The following is a 19,722-nucleotide window of genomic DNA, read 5'->3' as shown; positions in this document are numbered from 1 at the left end:
AAACAATCATGCAGCTCTTGAAATCAATTTAGTATCACAGCAGGCTCTTTTTTCCCCACTATTTGGAGATTTATCTCGTAGGAGGCATGGTTCAGAGCCCTCAGCTTGTTCGTGTGCAGCTGGGAGGAAAGATGCTTTCGTGGACTCGCCTATGCTCAGACCAGCGGCTCAGGAGCGGGGGATGCACAAGCACCAGTTAGTGGAGAAGAAAAACGCCTGTGTGATGCCGTGAGTGAGGACAGCATCTGTCAACATTATCTTTAGAGGCAGAGCAAAGGCTACAGAGGCAATCCTGGCTTGGACCCTTCTTAAATTTAGAGGCTTTTTCAAGCTATTTGCAACTCCCTGCCAGTTTTTATTGAATTATGTTTCTTAAGATCCCAATTCTGCCGCAGGCAAAATGCCACATTAACAACTCCAGGAAGCAGGCACGGGCTCTGCCGCTCAGGACCTCCCAGCATTGCACCCACTGTCTGTGGTCACTTCTCTGTGGAAAATATGCGTAAAGGAGAAAAATTAAGAATTTTTGAGAGACAACTAATGCAAAATAAGCTCCATAAAATAGTCCAGCAGTGGGTACATGCGACAGAGCAAGCAGCGTCCTCCACTGTGTTAAATGGAATTGACTTAAAGTAATACTGTGGTTCAGCGGCTGAGTTAAAAACCAGTCGTCTGTATCGGTATGGAGAGCGTTTACTCAAATTGAATCAGCTGCTGTCATACAGGAGGCTGGAAATAAACCTGCCGCAGAGAAGAACATGCTGCTGGGGTTCATGCCATCCATCAAACACACTGGGAATCAGAGGGGATCAGCTTTATTTTTAAAATCTTTGATTCTGAAACAGAAGACTAATTCTAAATGTATTTTTAAGGAATTTTAGATGTTGAGCCTTCAGCTGCCTCACTGCAGAAAGAGATGCTGTACGTTCCCAGCAGAATTGCTACTCTCAAAAGCATCCCATCCACCAACAATGTTCTTCTGTTTAAAACCTCCCAGGCTGGGAGGGGGGTGGTACCTGCTGGCAGAAATCCTTCAGAATCATTAAAAAAGCAATCACAAACCAAAGTTTCATGTTTGGTTATCTGATTCTCCATATGTAGGTTAACCAGGCAAATGTGCCTCTTAATGCTATTTGGAATAGATGTTGAAAAGGGTGGGAAGAGCATCCTTTGCGTGTGACTTCTGAATTTGTGGGATGTAACTGGAAGTGAGCTGTCAGTCTTGAAAGAAACTGTTGTGTACAACCTTGATCACCCTCTCTGGTCCACCCTAAAGGTGTTCCTCAGACAAGCTCTCTCTGGTTAGGTATCTCTTGCCCCAGACCTCATGAGTTTTGCTTGGCTTCCATGCAAAATCTTAGCAAGAGATGAACCACCGAGCGAAGATGAAGACTGCCCTCTGCTCCTGCCCTTGGTGTGGTTCACCCCAACTGAAGAGAAGTGCATCAGTGGTGGTTAATTTTCAAAGTCTGTTTTTCAAATACCTGCTACTTATGTGCCATCTGCTTTCATCCTTGATGTCCTCCCAAACACTCACGCTACAGTCCCTGATGCACGCTGGAAGTCAGCCATGTTCATGCTCTTCTGTTGACCTCATGGTTCCCCAGACCCCGGGATCCACATGGAAAAGTAAATGATTTAGTGCCCCAAACTTTGTAATTGCCTCAATCTGAGAAGCATAAGGAGACATGGAGAGGAGCTTGGAGAATTCCGGAGTCCCCTTAGTCCAGTAGCCATGAGGAAAGGAAAGGAAAATGATAATTGGAACCAGTCTTGATTCCTCCCTCTGTCAATGTCGGGTATCTGGTGAATATTTGCTAATGTTTGAGCACCAAGTTTATTTCAAAGCAACCCTTCCCAAGGCATAGATAACAGCCAGCCACTGCATTGCTTGCAAAGCTCAGCCAAAGGAGCCCTACATCAAGCAAGGGAATTAATTTCTTTCCATCCTGATTCATTGAAACAACACAAGTTTCTGCCTTGTGTGATTTTCCTGTTGGTGGTTTTCCATATCTGTTAGAGGGAGAGACATAAGGCAGGCTACAAGATGACTGCAAAACACTGGCATTGCAAACTCTTATGCTTGCAATAAGCCTGGTTATTGAGGGCAGTGTTATTAAAAAAAATTCCTTTCAAGTATATAAAAATGAGCGCCTAAAATCACTCTGCTGCAGAGACACGAGGCACGCCAATTTAAAAAAAAAAATAATAATGTATGTCTTCATTAGGCCTGGTGCATGTTCCCTCCCAGGCATTCTGTCTTCCTGAGATGGTTGTTTTGTTTTAACTTCCTTCATTAAAGCATGCCTTTTTATTTTCCTGAAAGTAGGGCACACACTTTTTGCACGGAGGCTGGCTTATGCTTTAACTGCATTTATTAATAATGCAGGGGAGAATAATGCTTTGCATCCATTACTTCAGTGCCCTTCCAGAGCAGAACAGATATTTCTAAAATCACCCTCGGAAATTAGGGGTCTCTGCGGGGATGTTGTGGGACAGGATGGAGGCTCCAATCCCTCATTCCTGCTTCTGGGTCCTCCCCAGAGGAAACATTGCTCTGCAGAGGGAAAGCATAGGCATCATCTTTCCCCACATAAGTGCTCTGAACCATCCTCTGTAGATGCTCACCGACTATTTAGGGGCATCAATGGGTCCCCTAAGGTGGGTATCTTGGGGTCTGGTGGGGTGAACATCCTGTAGAGCCTTGCAAGGCTTTCTAAGAACAAGTGCTCCCACCGTTTTGGGGCACTCAGGCTCATGGTAATGGGACTGCCTGGGGAATTAAGCTTATTGCAAACTTTGTACGAGGCTCAAGGCTGTATCCATCACAAATAAGGTTGGCAGAGAGAAGCAAGAAATATATATACCGTATATACTGTATCATCTGCTTCATCCTTTCATTGTGATTCTGTACTCCAGATAATTCACAGAATTTTCTTCAGGCATGTCTGGTTCATGTTCTTCTCTTTTCCACTTAAAGTATGTCTTGAACATTAGCACATTGGCTAGAGGTCCTCGCGGGGAGACAGACCAGTCCCAGCGCTGCAGAGACCCCTGCTCAGTTCACATTGCTTGCCCAGTCCCCACCACTAGATTTGCCAGGGATCCAACAGACAATGAATAAAAGCTCTTTATTTTTCAATGAACATCACAGGCAAGAGGTTAAACCAAATCCAGAAGACACTGGTAGGAGATAGATCTTAAATTATGTTAGATAGTCATGGCTGGATTGTAACCTCTATGAATTGTAGCTCTTGCAAAGGACCAGGAGATATTAATGTTTCTAGAAGCCTCCTTGGTTCACCTTTTGTGTAGTTTTAAGTGATGGATTCTCCGAGGTCCGAGGATCCATGATTTAATATAAGGAACATGTATAGCTATGGCAAGCTCCCAGCCATCTCCAGCCCAGATTACCTTGGTTTTTTGGTAGGTCTAATGTGGAGAGGAGAAACTGCAGAGCAAGGATTCACGTAACATCTAAATAAATTGTCTCATCAGTCTTGGAGATTAAAACCTTTGTGAAATCGAGAGGCAAAAATGAATCTGATTTTGAATAAAAGCGTAAGTGAAAGAGTGTTTCTGTCTCAGCACTGGGAGTTAGCTCTCCAGTGTGATGTTCAGGAGTGCAGTGCACCATGGAAAATAAAGCAAGGCAGTTTGGAAATCCTTAATAACTCACAAACCTTTGGGAGGGGGTGCAGGCTCAGAGCAGAACATGATCAGAGCTTGAGTGGAGGAGAAATTGTGCTCCGAGTCCCTCACTTCCCACAAACCTCCTAGTTTTCTCTGGGAGAAAGTGAGGAGGGAGGAGCACGTTTCCATGTCTCCAGCAGCGGAGCACCATCCGGCCAGATCTTGCCCCCATAAACATCTCCACACAGCTGATGATTGCCGTGCCGTCCATTAAAGCATCACTGCTGGGTGTCCTCCACGCTCCTGTATTTCTGCCCCACCCTAGGAGAGTGGTCTCACGAGTTTTTGGTGGACCAACAGACCTGTGGTAGTGCTTCTCCGTTCTCTCTGGGCAGTGGTGCCCAGCCATGAGGACCTGTGTTGCGGCTGGCACGGGCTGTGGCACCAGTGCTGATTCCTCCTTGGCTTCCTCAATCGCTCATCCGCAACTTCCAGCCCTGTGGCATTCCAGATTTACAGTTGGATCTTCAGAGATGGTTAATTAAGTGTCTGAGCAGACATGGAGGCATTGGAGGGGTTTGAAACATCATTGCTCTTGCCTTTGTAGAAAGGTTTATAAGTCCTGACCAAGTCATGAAGTCCCTTCTTTGGGACTTAGCGCCGAGCCCCTCGGGGGGCAGGAACTTGCTTGGGAGCAGGAATCATGAAGTGCAGCTTTAAAATGTCTTCATGTGTGATGCCCTTGGGGCTGACGGTAGTATAAGGAACCCACCACCTCCTCCTGTGGGCTGTGGTGTCCCTCCCAAAGATCTCTTCTTTCTTTCTGCCCCAGACTGCTTTGTCTGAGCTTGGCTGGTTCTGCTATCAGAAACAGTTCCCCGCCTACAAAATTACACCTTTGTTTTTTTCCTCCAGAAGTCTCTTGAGTTGGCAGATCTGACCCAAAATCCCTTTACCACATCTCTAGGGAAATCCTACCTGTCCCTAACGCCACCCGCACAGGGAGAAGGGGACGACGGGGACGTGCTCTGACCTCCAACCTTCTAGAGATCTTGGGAAATTCAGAATTTGGTGGAGAGAGAGCGTCTCAACAGTCTACCTTCTGCGTTCACAAACAATACCTTTAAAGAAGCCATCAATCAGTGATTTTCTTTGATTCCAGCAGCTGCATCATTTTACCTCCTTTATCCTCCACAACTTCACAGCGAGGTCTAATCACTGAGTGGCTTGCTGAGGATCGATCAACCCTCGCTTGGTTTTCTTTCCTTAGTAGCTGGGTGTGCAAAGTATATACTGCAGTACATGGAAAACCTGGAGCTTATTTCTTTCATAATGACAGCCAGAGCAGCTTGTTAAGCTGGTGAGCAGCGAGCTGTAATAACTGGCTGAGGCTTTCAAAAGATATATGCACTCGTGTTGGGAGGTGGTGGGACTTAAACCAAGGATGGTGGGGGCCACCATTTGAGATTAGTCTGGAACAAAAAGTTAGGACAGATCCATAGTTTCAGGGGACAAAAAAAAAAAAAAAAAAAAAAAAAAAAAAAAAAAAAAAAAAGAAAAAGACCTGTTAAGCCTTTCTCAGAGGCACCAACTTTGGGAAGGAGTCTGGTTGTCAGCTTGTGTTGGTGATCTGCCTTCTCCGTAGGTGCGCCTTTGGTGTAACAGCAGTCCTTCTTAGATGAGCATTGGCAATGCGTTTGGATATAGGATAAAGGTATAGCCAGTGCTGGTTCATCATACACAGGTGCATTATGGCAGTTAGTGTAAGACCTTTTCCTCTTTCAGAAAATTTATGACCCACAAAATGACTGAATTCTGTTGGTCCCTTCTCAAATCCCACAAGATTTGGCTCTTGAGATTCTTCTGGATTATCTTGGTTGGCTTTATAAATACTTTTCTGCAAACTGGGATACAGTGCAACCTGCCCAAAGTCCTGCTTCTGCTGACTGTCCTTTCCAGAGTTTCTAAGGACCACCTAACACTGTGATGGGACGGTCACAGTGACCAGTACCTTGTCCACTAGTGGTACCTGCCATGCAAGCATCTCAAAGAGTTTTACTGAGAATAAAATGCCTTGCACATCAGGCTCGGCCTGTTTTCCAGGTCACAACAAGGTCAAGGTCAAGGACAGCTGTTACTGGTCCCTATGCACAGAGGTGACTGGTGGTATCTGGGGAGGAATGGTGACTCTGCTGGCCACGTCCCCCACGTGTAGATCTTCATGCAGGTTGCTTAGCTCTGGAAACCAGTTGTTTGGGGTAGGTAACTGGTTTGCTGCAATGTGCTGTGCAAACCATCCCTCCATGGGGAGCAGGTGGGGCCAGAGGAACCATGGTGTGAAATTCCTACGGATAGTTGTCCTTAAAAGGTGGGAGGGAAAGGAAGAGAGCAGCAAAGCGGTTCAAATGTGACATAAATGCGGGAAGTCGTATCTTCATTGCTCTGTGTGACACCTCTTCTCTGTCTCCACTCAAGCTACACTTCTGATGAAGCAAGCCTGGCCACAGACCTCTTCCTCCTGTGCCACGGAGGGCACCTTCCACCTCCCGGTGGACACCGGGACCGAGAACAGAACTTATCAGGCTTCTTCTGCAGCATTCAGTAAATAAACCTTTTCTTCTGGGGTTTTACTTGGCTGTTTTGTGCCCATTTGCCTCCCCTCCTGTGGGTTATTTGGGGATGGGGTTATTTGGGATCAGCAAACGGATGGGATCATTCATGTCTGTGCGTCCGTGTGTCCTTCCCTGAGTGCTGAGCCCTGACAGAGGTGAGGGTGCTGCAGGTCCTGGGGGTGCTTGCTGGCACCATGGAGCTGATCCATCACCTTCTGCGCCCAGAGCTGCCCAGTGGGAGCATTGTGCTGCTGCTGCAATTCCCTTCTGGGATGAAATTTTGCAGAGCTCTTGGGTTTTTTCATCTGAAAATGAGGTAGCATCCCTGCTCCTTTCTGTTCCCGTGTGTTAAAACCACGAAGGAGCATGAAAAGGAGAGCACTGACCCTCCTAGAGCTCCTTCAGAGGAGGAAGGCAAGTGGAGAAGGGTGAAAGCCTCTTTTAGCTGAGCGTTTGGTCCTCAGGAGCAACCTGAGGTTGTTTGCAGGTGTGTGTCTGTAGTGATGATGCTCTGTGGTTGAGCAGAGTGGTATGTGCAGAAAAACCAAAGGGAGATTTTTTTCCTATTCCCTTAAAAGTGAAAGAGACAATTCCAAAATAAAGCGTGATTTTCAAGGAACCCGGGTGAAATTCCCACCTTTTAACTCAAACTGGCTGAGCAGAGGTGGGGGAGGAGATGCTGCTTATGGATCGCCGTCAAACAGGCTTTTCCAGGAGGAGCCTTGTAATCTCATCCCCTAAGAGGCCAAATAGTGCCTCCAGGAAGGGTGATAAACTCCCCGATAAGGCCCCCAGTGCTTCCCCTGGCATGTGGGGTGTCCTCTGGCCCCTGCCTGACTGTTGTTGCCTGCTTTTGCCCTCATGTTGCCTGCTAAAGCTGGGGCATGGCTAGCATGGGGCGTGCTGCAAGCGTGAGGTGGGACCAGTCCTACATTCAAAATGCAAAATTAACCTTCCAAACACCCCCCGGGACCTGGAGAAACTCCAAGTCGTATTTGGAGAAAAAAATATAAGGTATCTTAAAGTGACTCTCTGCGGGCCATATTTACAAGGCTGGGACTGCTGCGCCCATGCACATGTGCGGGTTGAAGCGTTCCTTACCGTCTGTCTGCTGCAGGCTCCCTTCTTGTGCTAAATTAAATCATTTACAGAATGAGATGAGAGGAAGAAATAGTTTCTTTTTTTGATTAAAAGAATTATTAAAAAATAAATCTATTAAAAGCCTTTGGGAGATTTTTTCTTTGAAGAGGGATGTCCCTACAATTCTGGGGTAGGGGCTGTATGCCTGACATGGTGCATAGGCTTTGCATCGCACCTAATTTCATGGCAGACCAGATTTGACCGAGTTGTAAGTGTTTGGAAAATCTCAGCTTGTAATCAGTAGAAACCTAGATATTATTCAGCAAAATTCCTTTGGAGTTCCACCCATGCCTGGATGTGATTTCTCCTCCCCATTGCTCCTCTGGGCTGCTGCAGGTGAGATTCCTCCCTCAAAATCAGAGAGGGCAAGAGCAGATACTGGGGTAGGAAAGGGTTTGGGGGCAAAATTTGGCTGTGGCCACCCAGTGTGGGTGATAAAGGAGATTAATAATGCAGTCACCGGCCAGACCCATGCAGGCTGGCCTTGTTTCCAGAGGACTGGCTTGGGCACATTTAATTTGGAAATTAAATTTAATAGATAAAAGTCTTGAGGTTTGATTTGCAGAGATGCTTCAGGCTTATAGCTGCGGTTGGCTTCGCCAGAGCTCTGCTGGGAGATGCCATCTCAAGCGCAGGCTCTGAAAAATCAGAAGCATTTCAGGTTGGGCATCCCAAATCGGTTCTGTCTTTCGGCTCGATCTCACCTAGCCCAGGTTTTGTTCCTGGGAGAACAGCCTTCCCCAGGCGGCAGGAGACAGGTGAGAGCTTACTCATGAGCATCGTCAAGGTGTCAGATCTGGATGGAGGAGAGCCAAGGAGAAGCCTGGGAGACGAGTCCTTCTATTCCCAGGGTGAAGAGTGCCCACCAGTATGGACTGGAGCCGCATGCCAAACAGGGATAAATACGAACAAATACGCAATAGCTGCTCAGTACCTCCCCACATCTACACCAGTAAGATAGAAAAGGTGCTGAGGGCTCCACTGGGCTGTGACCCTGCAGTGAAAGACCATGGCAAGACATGCATGAACTTAAAGGCTGGGTAAGAGCTGCCCAGGTGCCTTCATCCTGGCCTTGCCTACAGTGTGGGGACATGCCTTTGCCTTTTGGCTTTTTTTGTCCTTTAATGATGGGTTTTCAAAGCTTGGTTTTGCCTGAGGTATTTTGTTTTGTTGCTTAATGCTCCAGTTGACATCAGGGCGGTCATAGACACAAAGCTTTGCGCACAGTAGTGAGCAAGGTTGTAGATTTTATGGTCGTTTCTGCCCCAGAGCCTCCTGTTTGCTTTTGTCTGGCTGGTGAGGATGGTGGTGGCGGTGACAATGTGCCAGGCAGGACTTTGGCAGAGGCTATGCAAGCCTGCCAGGCAGCTGCCTGTGCCAGTGTCCACCCCATGGCATCATCCCCTGTGATGTCTCCGTGCTCACCACTCCAAAGCTGTTCCTCCAGCCCTCTGGGTGCAGGGAAGGCAGATGGACAATAAAGCCGAGAAAAAAGCTGGAGGATGATGAGCCAAGGTGGAGGGCTGTGGCAGAAGCAGGACCAGACACCCAGAACCAGTCAGACTCAACTGGGCCATGCAACCACATAGGACCTCCCGGAGCTGCTCGCGGCTGCTTACTTCTGCCCACAGTCCACCGCAGCGTGAGCCCCGTGTTCTGCCCTGTGTCTTCCTCAGGGGATCTGCCTTCTGCTCCCGGGGGTGGGAGTGTGCTGAGTGCAGCCTCCTTAGACACAGCTTGAATTTACTGAAAAAATGCACATTGGTTTTTATAGAATCACAGAATCATGGAATCACAGAATGGTTTGGGTTGGAAGGGACCTCTCAAGGTCATCTCGTCCAACCCCCCTGCCATGGGCAGGGACACCTTCCACTAGACCAGGTTGCTCAAAGCCCCATCCAACCTGGCCTTGAACACTGCCAGGGATGGGGCATCCACAGCTTCTCTGCTCCAGTGTCTCACCACCCTCATCATAAGAAATTTCCTCCTTATGTCCAATCTATAAGCTTTCTTAGAAGCCCCCTTTATATATTAAAAGGCTGCAATAAGGTCTCCCTGGAGCCTTCTCTTCTCCAGGCTGAACAACCCCAACTCTCTCAGCCTGTCCTCACAGCAGAGGTGTTCCAGCCCTCTGATCATTTTTGTGTCCCTCCTCTGGACCCGCTCCAACAGGTCCCTGTCTCTCCTGTGCTGAGGACCCCAGAGCTGGACGCAGAACTGCAGGTGGGGTCTCACCCAATCGGAGCAGAGGGGCAGAATCCCCTCCCTCGACCTGCTGGCCACGCTGCTGGTGATGCAGCCCAGGACACGGTTGGCTTTCTGGGCTGCAAACACACATTGCTGGGTCATGTCCAATTTTTCATCCACCAGTATTCCCAAGTCCTTCTCCACAAGGCTGCTCTCCATCCCTTCATCCCCCAACCTGTATGGATACTGGGGATTGCCCTGACCCATGTGTAGGACCTTGCACTTGGCCTTGTTGAACTTCATGAGGTTCACCTGGGCCCACTCCTCAAGCCTGTCCAGGTCCCTCTGGATGGCATCCCGTCCCTCTAGCCTATCAACTGCACCACTCAGCTTGGTGTCATCTGCAAACCTGCTGACGGTGCACTCAATCCCACCATTTATGTCATTGATGAAGATTAAATAGTATTGGTCCCAGTACCAACCCTTGAGGTACACCACTCATTACTGGTTTCCACTTGGACATTGAGCTGTTGACTGTAACTCCAGACATGGCCATCCAGCCAATTCCTTTTCCATCTGAGGAACCGTGCTTTTGGTGACCCCTTCACATGGAAACAAGAGGAGATGGTGATACAAAATCCATCAGAGAACTCCCCCCCCCCCCCCCAGCCTTCATGCTGTTATAGAAAAATTTATCCACACAATTCAGGGCACTTCTGTGTTGCAGGATCAATAAGGTTGAGCTTTCTAGAGTGGCACGAAGGATTTAATCAGCAATTTTAATAAATGTTGGAGCTTAAAGGCTCGCTATTGCTTTTAAAATCCCAGCCTGCTGCTGAACTGCGAAGCAGCAGAAGCACGGGCCATGCCAACCTCCTAATCCTAATAAGGTGTTAGAGAGTCATAATTAGGCTTTAAAATTAGCTATCAGACATGCTTTTCCGAGAGGAACCTCCATCATCTTGTGTCATTAACACTTGATTACACATTGTTTTTACCCACAGATTGTTCTATTTTTTTGCAATTTATAAACATGGAAGATTACATCTGCCTGGACTATTATGCTTAATACCTTTTAAAATATTGTAGATAAATTGTCCGTGATTCAGCAATCAGGAAACCGCAGCAAGTGTTAGCATTCAAGGCAGTGAAACCACACAGCCTTGAGCTGGTCCACATCTCCAGATGCCCATCAGAAACGAAGCGTGATGCCAAGAGGTCTTTGTTTGGAAAAATGAGTTCAGAATAGAAAAAAAATCCATAAGATTGAAAAACAGGAGGCTGGTTGGTCTGTAGGTGACATACTGTTGGGTTCCTGGAGGACTTCGTGATGGAGGAGTCTCCACTTCTGCTGCTAGGGTGAATTCGGCTGTTTCGAACCTGCATTTCCTCTTGCTGCTTCCATCTCTCATTTAAAGATAGTTGCTCTCCTGGTAATGCAAGTCAGGAAAAGGGTCACAGCTATTCCGCTGTTTAATTAACACATTTTTTTCCAATCTGCAGTAATCAGGAGGCGGTGACATGCTGTTTGGGAGTTCCTAGAAAGCTCCTTGTTATCTTAACACTGTTTCAGTGCTGGGCAGATAATATGGGATATTAGCAGTCTTGAAAACTTAGCCTTCGTTAATTGCTGCCCTGAACACTGGTTGAGTAAATTAGTTCATTATATTTGAGTGTTTAGACGTCTTAACGCTGGGCTGAGCCTTGACTTCTCCTCTCCATCCTACACAGTCTTCCAGGCCTCTTTGCCCTAAGGACGATTTCTCCCAGCTCTCCTGCAAGAGCTGGCTACCATTTCTCACCAGCCAGCCCAGCCCACATGCTTTTCCTTGCTTGTGTGAGCAGATTTTTTCCATTTCCATTTTTTTTAACTATTCATCAAGCTGTGACCAACACCTTGATGCCTTCACGGCATACTTGATGCAGTCCGGGGCATCCCATGGCAGCAGCTCAGCTTTTAGTCCACCCTAAAAAAAAAAACCCCTTAAAACACAACTTTAAGTATTCTCGAGGATTTTTCCCCAATTTAGCACTTAAGTAATAATGTTTTAGGGGCAACTTCATGGCACCTTCCTTGGAAATGCCTCTAAAGGTTGGGAATTCAGGTGCTGTATATCCTTGGTGCAGGGACGTCCCACCAAAAAAAGCAAGTGGCTTTTCTTAATGGCAATAAAGCAGATTTGCTGCTTTTGTCACTAATGCAAATAGCCTGCAGGGAGCAGGACAGGTATAAAGGTGCTCAAGCATCAGTTGGGGTTGCCTCTCCCACCTGCAAGGTGAGCTGATGGTCACAGCCCTCCTTTCAAGAGAGAAAAAACAGAGCTTGGCACTGTCGACCTTGAAATACTTAAAGGCAGCCACCATTTTCACCTTAATATTAAGGTTTGGACCATTGGTGTTGCTGCTTTTCTGGTCATTGCCTGGGGACAGCAATACTGTGCCATGATATCAGATCCTCCAGCAATTAAATTCTGGTTTTGCCCATCACACCCTGAGCAAAAAAAAAGGTGAAAGGACAAAAATCTGGGGAGGAGAGAAGGAAAAACATTATTCTCATCAAGTAGATGTATAGAGATGGGTAAGTAGGTGTGGGGATACTGCTGTCTTAGGTGATTTAAGTGCTGGTTGAGTCTCATCATGCCTTGACCGCTGGGAATACTCATCAACTCTATGGCCCAGTGTAGGCAGTGTGGGAAGAGCCAGTGCTGGGCTGGGTGGAGGATGCAGCCCCGGCTGCTGTGATCGATTAGCCAGGGGCTGGATGCTGGACTCGGAGGTCGCAGCTTGGTGTGTTTCATGGACCATCAGTAGATGCTGGTGCATCTCGGTACGTCTCCTCCGTGCTGAGTGATGCCCAGCGAGCAGCCGGTCCATCATGAAGAGCAGCTCGGGTTGCTCATGGGCCAGCTAGACCAGCTCTGCAGCTATAAATCCTCACCCTAACTTGGACTCCTCTTGTCTTTGCCAGGGTACACTGCGGGGACTCCCTACAAGGTCCCACCGACCCAGAGTAACAACGCACCTCCTCCCTACTCGCCATCTCCGAATCCATACCAAACCGCTATGTACCCCATCAGAAGTGCCTATCCACAGCAGAACCTGTACACCCAGGTAGGTGCCTCGCCAGCCGCCACGGCAGCTCACCGCCTCACTCAATGGCCTGTAAATACAGCCCGAGGTTCCTGCGGGGCTTTGTCCTTGGCTGTCAGGGCTGAGCACCCATGTCCTGGTGTGATGGAGGTGCTCCTGGTGGGGCTTGGTGGGTCTCTGGGATGCTGGGGTCTCTCTCCTGCCTCCTCCGTTGGGTCCTCTGGATGAGATGTGGTCTTGTGTGGTTGTCGGTGTGCAGTGGAGTCAGCATGGTGGCATCCCTGTGGCTTGGCCAGGTTGGGAATTGGGTCCCTTCCCCCAAAATCACATGCCTGACTTGCCAGGGCTTGCTGGCTCCAGGGTGGTCCCTGCAGCTGCCTCTCCCCACCCTCCCCAGCTCTCAGTGCTGCTCTTCCCCACGGGCACAGGTGAGTCTGGGTCACCACAAGGTCCACTTGCTGGTGGCTGTTGGCATCTCACTTGGCTTGCATCACCCTCCTGACGCCTGCCATGGAAAAGCCCCTGTGTCACCTTCACCAGCACAAGCTACTTCAGGCATGACCCAGATTCGTGTCCTCATGGAAGAGCTCCTCCCTGAGCACCTGGATGAGTTTCCAGTACCACATTCTCTGCTCCTGCATTGCCACCGCCTCCAGCTATGTGCTGTGGCCAAGATCCTCCACAGGGATGCAGTTTAGGGCAGATGTCCTCCAAAAATCACCTTGATGCCCCTTCCCACTGAACACCACGAGCTCCTTGGAGCAATCTGGCCCTACGGCTTCCCTAGCTTTCCTCTTCCTCTTTAATGTCAAAGAACCAACTTCTCCAGCAACTACAACCTCATGGAGCGGTTTCTCCATGCCTTGCTGAGACCAGAGCATCTCCTCTTGCCAATTTGGTCTGCCATCACTTCTTCTGTTAACTGAGCGTTGCATAAACCGCTGGGGACCAAACCCATCCCTGCCTGCTGGTTTTTCTCCCATCCCAGCCGCAGTGGGAGGTTGGCATCTGCTAGCAGTGCCCACCAGCAAGCCTGAGATGGAGCAGGGCTTGCAGATGCCGTTTCCTCATCCCTGCTTCCCAGGGACCGGCAAATAAGAGTTTTGACAGCCTGGAAGGGAACAACGGCGGGAAGGAGATGCTTTAGTAGATCCTTTCAGCACGTTGCGCTTGCAGCACTTGCCGCCTGGGATGTTCCTTCTCTGCAGCTGATTTCTCAGTCGCATTTTCTTCATGGGCCTAATTTATCTTAGCGCTTCCTTCTCGTTCTCTAAGGAAATGCCCTTCAGCATCTGCAATTTGTCCTACCAAGCTTTGTAGCTCCTGAAAGAAACAAGTAATTTAATAGTTCACCTGCATCTCCTTCTCCCCTTAATCCATAGCTTCAGAGATTCTCTAACAGCTTTCACCAATGCATGATGAAATCTCCCTTCATTGTTTTAAACCCTCTAATCTTTCTAATTGTCCCTGGTTTGCAGGTATCAGTGGTGTCCCTGCCTGTCCCCTGGCAGTTCTCTCCCTCGCACCTCTCACATTTCAGGCCCTTCATTATTTTGGACGTGGAGCTTTTTCTGTTGGCTCCTTTCTTTTATTCCCACCTGTCTTTCCCACCTTGTTTCAAAACCTCATGGGTCTCAGCAGCCTGGATTTCGGAGCCCCTCTGTCTCCCATCAGAAACCCAAGAAGACGACACTCTTCCTGGACCCAAGCAAGCACCTTGGGATCAGCTGAGAGCCATGGCTTCTCCTTTTCCTCCATCTCTTGTTCATTTTCTATGCTAGCAGCCAAAGTCTTTTGGGTCCAGGCCCCATTTCATCCCACCAAACGGAGGCAGCACGGTTTGTCCCTGACGAGCTCTGCCCCATGATGCTGATCCCCCTCCCAGTCCTGTTGCCTTCATCCATCCCACAGACCGTCTCACTTGTCCACAGGTTCAGCTTCATCCTTGCTTATCCAGGTCTCCAGGCACAGGAGCTTGCTCATGGGAAGGACCAGCCCTTTGGCAGTGCTTGAATGATGTCCCATGGGCAGCTCTTTGTACCAGCAGCCACGCGTGACACCTGCTCGTCTTAATATTGCTTCTGCAACACATCTGGAGGAGCTGAGGGCATGAAGTCTCGAAGTGAAGGACTGTCCCGGCGGAGCCGCTCCGGGCTGGGTTTGGGAACCTCTTATGTCCCGTCTGGTGCGGGGGTAGGTTTGGGGGTCTGCTGCCGCAGCTGGCAGGACAGGCTCCGAGAGCATCACTGCTCGCTCCACAGCAGGCTCTACGGTCCCAGCTGATGTAACTAACTCCTTGCTGACAGCATGGTCCGTGTTACCGGGCTGCCACCCACTGCAGACGGCGCTGGTGATCGCCTTTAAATAAAATACTGGGCTTCAAGTCACTGCTTTGGCTTGTGCTTTCAATCAAATGACAAAGACGATGATGTGGGGGGTTTTTTTCCCTTCTCAAACAGGGAGCTTATTATACCCAGCCAGTGTACGCGGCACAGCCTCACGTTATCCATCACACCACCGTGGTTCAGCCCAACAGCATCCCATCGGCCATCTATCCGGCCCCGGTCGCTGCGCCCAGGACCAACGGTGTGGCCATGGGGATGGTCGCTGGGACCACCATGGCAATGTCAGCAGGTAAGAGGGAAAAATCTTTCCATGTGCTGAGCCGTAGTTTCATCTCTTGGGTGGGACATATCCAAACAACCTGTGCAGGAGACTTGTCCTGGATGAAAAACTCGCTATGCATCCCACATGCTGCCTGCAGCCTTGCAGGGTGTATCTGGCAAGTGGCTGCAGAAGCACCTTGCACACAGCTAATTGCAGCTTCGTCTGCTAGTTTTGCTTGCTGGTTACCGCTCCTTTGCAGGCAAAAATCAATTAATTTGCTCCCGATACTGATCTAACTCAGTTTTTAGGTTAGCAGAGGAGACCTTTCATTTGGCTCACTCTAGAGAGATGCACTCTTGCATCCTGAAATACATTATTTTCCTCTGTCTGTTCCATAAGTAGAGGAATAACCAGGTTTGTCCATCTTCAAATACCATTGCATTTCTATCCTCAAGTTCCTTTTTTAGGATACCTACGGTCTTGCTTTCATTTTATGAAATGAACATTAACCTTGGTTTATGTATCCCAAATCCTCTGCATTTTATGTGCAGGATTGCTTCAAACTGCAATTAACTGATAGCACATTAAGTAAGGATATGGGCTGGTTTTATTTTTTCCAAAGCCTGTATTTCTCTCATTAACAATTCTTAGGGTTGGATATTGAATTATGCCAAGAAATGCATCATTCATCCTTTCGCATCTGCATTAGCTGTGAAATAGGACTTTGTTATGGGACGCAATCCCTGGTACAAGCAGAGATATTGCAGCCTGCGTATGACAAGAACCACTCTGAGAGATTTACTGTTGCTTATACTGAGAAGTGGATAATGTAATTAATGCATGTGGGATGGCCTAAAATTTCATTAGTAGCATTTGTAGAGATACCCAGAAACTGAGAAATTGTTGCAAGCACCCAGTTACTCCCAGAATGGAGTAGTTTGGGGCTGTATTCTCCCTCCCCATGTTTGCTGAAGGCATTGTGCAAATTCTTACCTAAAACCCCTCTGTGTATCAGCTGCAGACTAAAAGAGAAGAGGCTGCACTGGGCAGTCCCTTTGCTTCATGGCTGGGAGAGGATTTCTCCTTCTGCTGCATCCCAAGGCTCTTGGCTCTGTGGGTTTAAATGAAGCAAAAGAGCTCCACTGCCCTTGGGAGATGAGTAGCAAAACTCATCTGAATTTTCCCTGAAAGGTCCGGGTTTTTTCTCATCTCCTTTTGCAACCCTCATCCCTTCCAGTTTGGTCCTTGGATGTTTCAGATTGCTGCAGTGATCTGCTGATGCAGTTTAGCCCGGTGCCTTCAGCAGGTGGAAGATGTCAGCAGGTTAGCGGCTAGCTCTGCTGCTGCTCTTTTAGGGACAAGGAAAATTGGAAAAAGATGAGTTAAGGGCCCAAAGTAGCATGGAAAATATGCTGGAGCTTCAGGTGGGTTTATTCATTCATGGTGCTGGCTGATACCAACTGCATGAGTTAAATGCCTTTGATTCAGGTCTCACAGGCAGAATAATATTTGGGAGAACTGAAGAAGGAAAAAAAAGGGAGCTGATGCTGTGCCTGCCCCTTGGATGCGGTCTGCAGCATCGTACCCTCGGGCTACCGCTCCCCTGATAGAGCTCTCAGCCTTGCTAAATATTTCTCCATGCCGTTGCAGGAACCTTGTTGACCACCCCACAACACACCGCCATTGGAGCACATCCAGTTTCCGTGCCAACGTACAGGGCTCAAGGAACCCCCACCTACAGCTACGTACCTCCACACTGGTAAACCCACTGGCCAATTCATGTAAGTGCTGCCTTTACTGGTCTTGCTCTGCCCTTGTCAATAATTAGCCACTGAGCACCGCTATCGCTTCTCTCCTCCCTACAAAGCTGCTGAATCTCTTTGTCCGGGCGATGCTGACTCCAGAAGAGCCATTTAGCACTGCTCCCCGGCAGGGATAGCTGCATCGCGCACTGTCATGGGGCTACAGAGGGTGTTAGCAAAGCACGGCGTACCTTGACCTGACATCTTGCTGCTCGCTGCATGCAAGGCTTTACCAGTGACCTCAGTGGCATTGAGCCGCTTTGAGTGCAGTCAGGCACTGTGAGGGTGGAAATTGTCATGCTTTAAGGTTTTGGACGCATCACGCTCTTTCATAGAATCACAGAATGGTTTGGGTTGGAAGGGACCTTAAAGACCATCTAGTTCCAACCCCCCTGCCATGGGCAGGGGCACCTTCCACTAGACCTGGTTGCTCACAGCCCCATCCAGCCTGGCCTTGAACACTGCCAGGGATGGGGCAGCCACAACCTCTCTGGGCAACCTGTTCCAGTGTCTCACTTCCCTCATAGTAAAGAATTTCTTCCTAAAATCTAATCTAAATCTACCCTCTTTCAGTTTAAAACCATTACCCTCGTCCTGTCACTACACTGCCTGATAAAGAGTCCTCCCCATCTTCAGCATCACTTGAATATGTGGTTTTTTTCCCCTGCTAAAACACGGTGGGAGATCATCCTGTTCATTAGCACCGGGGCTGCATGCAGCTGCCTGCACCCTGCCTGTTCATTAGCACCAGGGTTGCGTGCAGCTGCCTGCTACCAGCTGCAGGTTCATGTCCTGCTAAGGATCCCAGAAATCCCAGCTGCTTGTTTAAACGCCCTCTGCGTGTTGCTGGAGCCCTTGGTCCATCATGCCCAATTAACGGGCAATGCAGCTGATGGGAACGCATGATTCTGCACAGGGAGGCAGCGCAGAGCTCATCCAGCCCAGGGGGGTTATCTGAAATCTCTCCTTGCTGTATACATTACACTGGGCTAATCCTGCCCATGACAAATTGTTGTGCAATTAGCAGAGAGCATCCCATCTGCATATTTTTAATCCTGTGCATTGGATATTACCGGCGAGCTGCTGCTTTCTCAGCTCTGTGCCCAAGAAATTGCCCGCAGAGCGGCGCAAGGGATGGTTAAATCCCGTATACATCAGCTATACGTGCTGCGCACAGTGCAGGGGTACAGAGGAGAGGAGAACAGTCCTCTCTGATCCTGTACTGCTTGCTTCTAACTCCTTATTTTTAATATGTTTGCTCTCTTCCAGATCCGGAGTCAAACATTGTATGCAACTACACAAGTCTTACATCGGTGCTGTGGCCGCTGTACTGCAGCACCTCGTCTGTTTGCAAGAACAAAAGAAAAAAAAAAGTGCAAGGGTCACTTTATGCATTCTTTAGTGGTTTTTGTAAAAGCTGCTTTTTCTAATCTTCTGCCTCTTTTTTTTTTTCCTCTCCCCCTTCCTCCTCCCCAACCCACATAAATTGTGTAACACACATACTGACACTGAGCAATAGTAAAGTTCTCTCTTTGGTCCTATCATCTGAAAGCTCAGAATATTCACTTTTCCAGCATTGCCCAGCTGAGTGGTGCAAAGATCCCCCCACTTCTTGTTTGTTTGGGTTCTTTTCGTTATTTTTCTGTTGTTGTTGTTGTTGACAAGAGCCTAGATTTTCTTTGGCTAGTGAGAGTGGTTGATGTTCAGGGTACTATGTGAAAAGCACAGCGCTGGTAGGCAGGCTTGTTCCGATTTGGTTTGGGTATTTTTAGTTGAATAATATAAATTATTTAATCTTCCATAACATATTACAAGAAAATTGGTGTCTTCCAAATAGCTGTCGTGATAGATTATAAATGCATTATCTGCAGTGAAATTCTGAACTCATCCCTTCTTTTGTAGGAGTAAGAGAATATAAATATAATTAGCGATGTAACACACTTGTCTTAGGAAGTAGGAGGACTGGTCACCATCGGGTCTTTGGTCTGCTTTTTCCAACTGGGCAAACGGATCTTGCGTGATGGGAAGAGAGCAGCGGAGAAACACATGCCCTGGTAGCATCTTGCACCTCTTGGGAAAACGAGATGCTCCCCATCAGCCATGTCCTGGGGCTGCGTGAGGGAGAAGGCAGCTCCTTCCTTGCGTGGCTACCGTTTGCAGGCAGAGGTGTGCCGGGCGGCTGTTGAAGGAAGCGAGGAGATGTCCAAGGGCTGGTCTGAAGAGCTTTTGCAGGTCCAGGGGTTGGTCTGAAGAGCTCCTCCAGGTCCAGGGGTTGGTCTGAAGAGCTTCTCCAGGTCCAGGGGTTGGTCTGAAGAGCTTCTCCAGAGTCTGGTGGTGTGGGGAAAGAGGGCGGCTGGTTGATGGAGAAGAGTCTTTGAGGCAGGGCGAGGGGGAAAATGGGTGGCTTCACCTCGCACCCGTGTCATTGGCAGGGCTGAGACCAAACTGCAACGCCTCCGTGGCAAACGAGGTGCTCCCCTTGCCATTCTTTGGGTTACAGCTGGGCTCGGAAACTTCCAGGAGAAATGTTCATCCAAGCACAAATCCCAGCACCATAGAGAAAGGCCAGAGAGGGGGATGATGTCTGGCTGCTCTGCTTGGCGAGTGGGGAGAAGTGGGGGGAAGAGGAAGCAATAGCAATAAACACGTCG

The 19,722-nt window shown here is 48.6% G+C and overlaps 1 protein-coding gene across 8 annotated transcripts in view; it reads left to right on the top strand.

The window, feature by feature from the left end:
* The window catches only part of FAM168A (family with sequence similarity 168 member A), a 199,548-nt gene extending 180,933 nt beyond the window's left edge, over window positions 1-18,615 (top strand). For 6 of the 8 annotated variants that reach the window (XM_069808654.1, XM_069808652.1, XM_069808653.1 and 3 more), the window contains 5 exons: window positions 6,109-6,234; window positions 12,541-12,683; window positions 15,122-15,296; window positions 16,920-17,050; window positions 18,341-18,615. In XM_069808654.1, the coding sequence (XP_069664755.1) occupies window positions 6,109-6,234; window positions 12,541-12,683; window positions 15,122-15,296; window positions 16,920-17,032 (557 nt within the window). In that variant the 3' untranslated portion in view covers window positions 17,033-17,050; window positions 18,341-18,615. The remainder of the gene's footprint in view (window positions 1-6,108; window positions 6,235-12,540; window positions 12,684-15,121; window positions 15,297-16,919; window positions 17,051-18,340) is intronic. The other 2 variants (XM_069808660.1, XM_069808659.1) reach the window with 1 other exon arrangement.
* The last annotated feature ends 1,107 nt before the right edge of the window (window positions 18,616-19,722 follow it).

Source organism: Haliaeetus albicilla, chromosome 20, assembly GCF_947461875.1.
Source record: "Haliaeetus albicilla chromosome 20, bHalAlb1.1, whole genome shotgun sequence".
Lineage (NCBI taxonomy): Eukaryota > Metazoa > Chordata > Aves > Accipitriformes > Accipitridae > Haliaeetus > Haliaeetus albicilla.
This window is presented reverse-complemented; position numbering and strand designations above follow the sequence as displayed.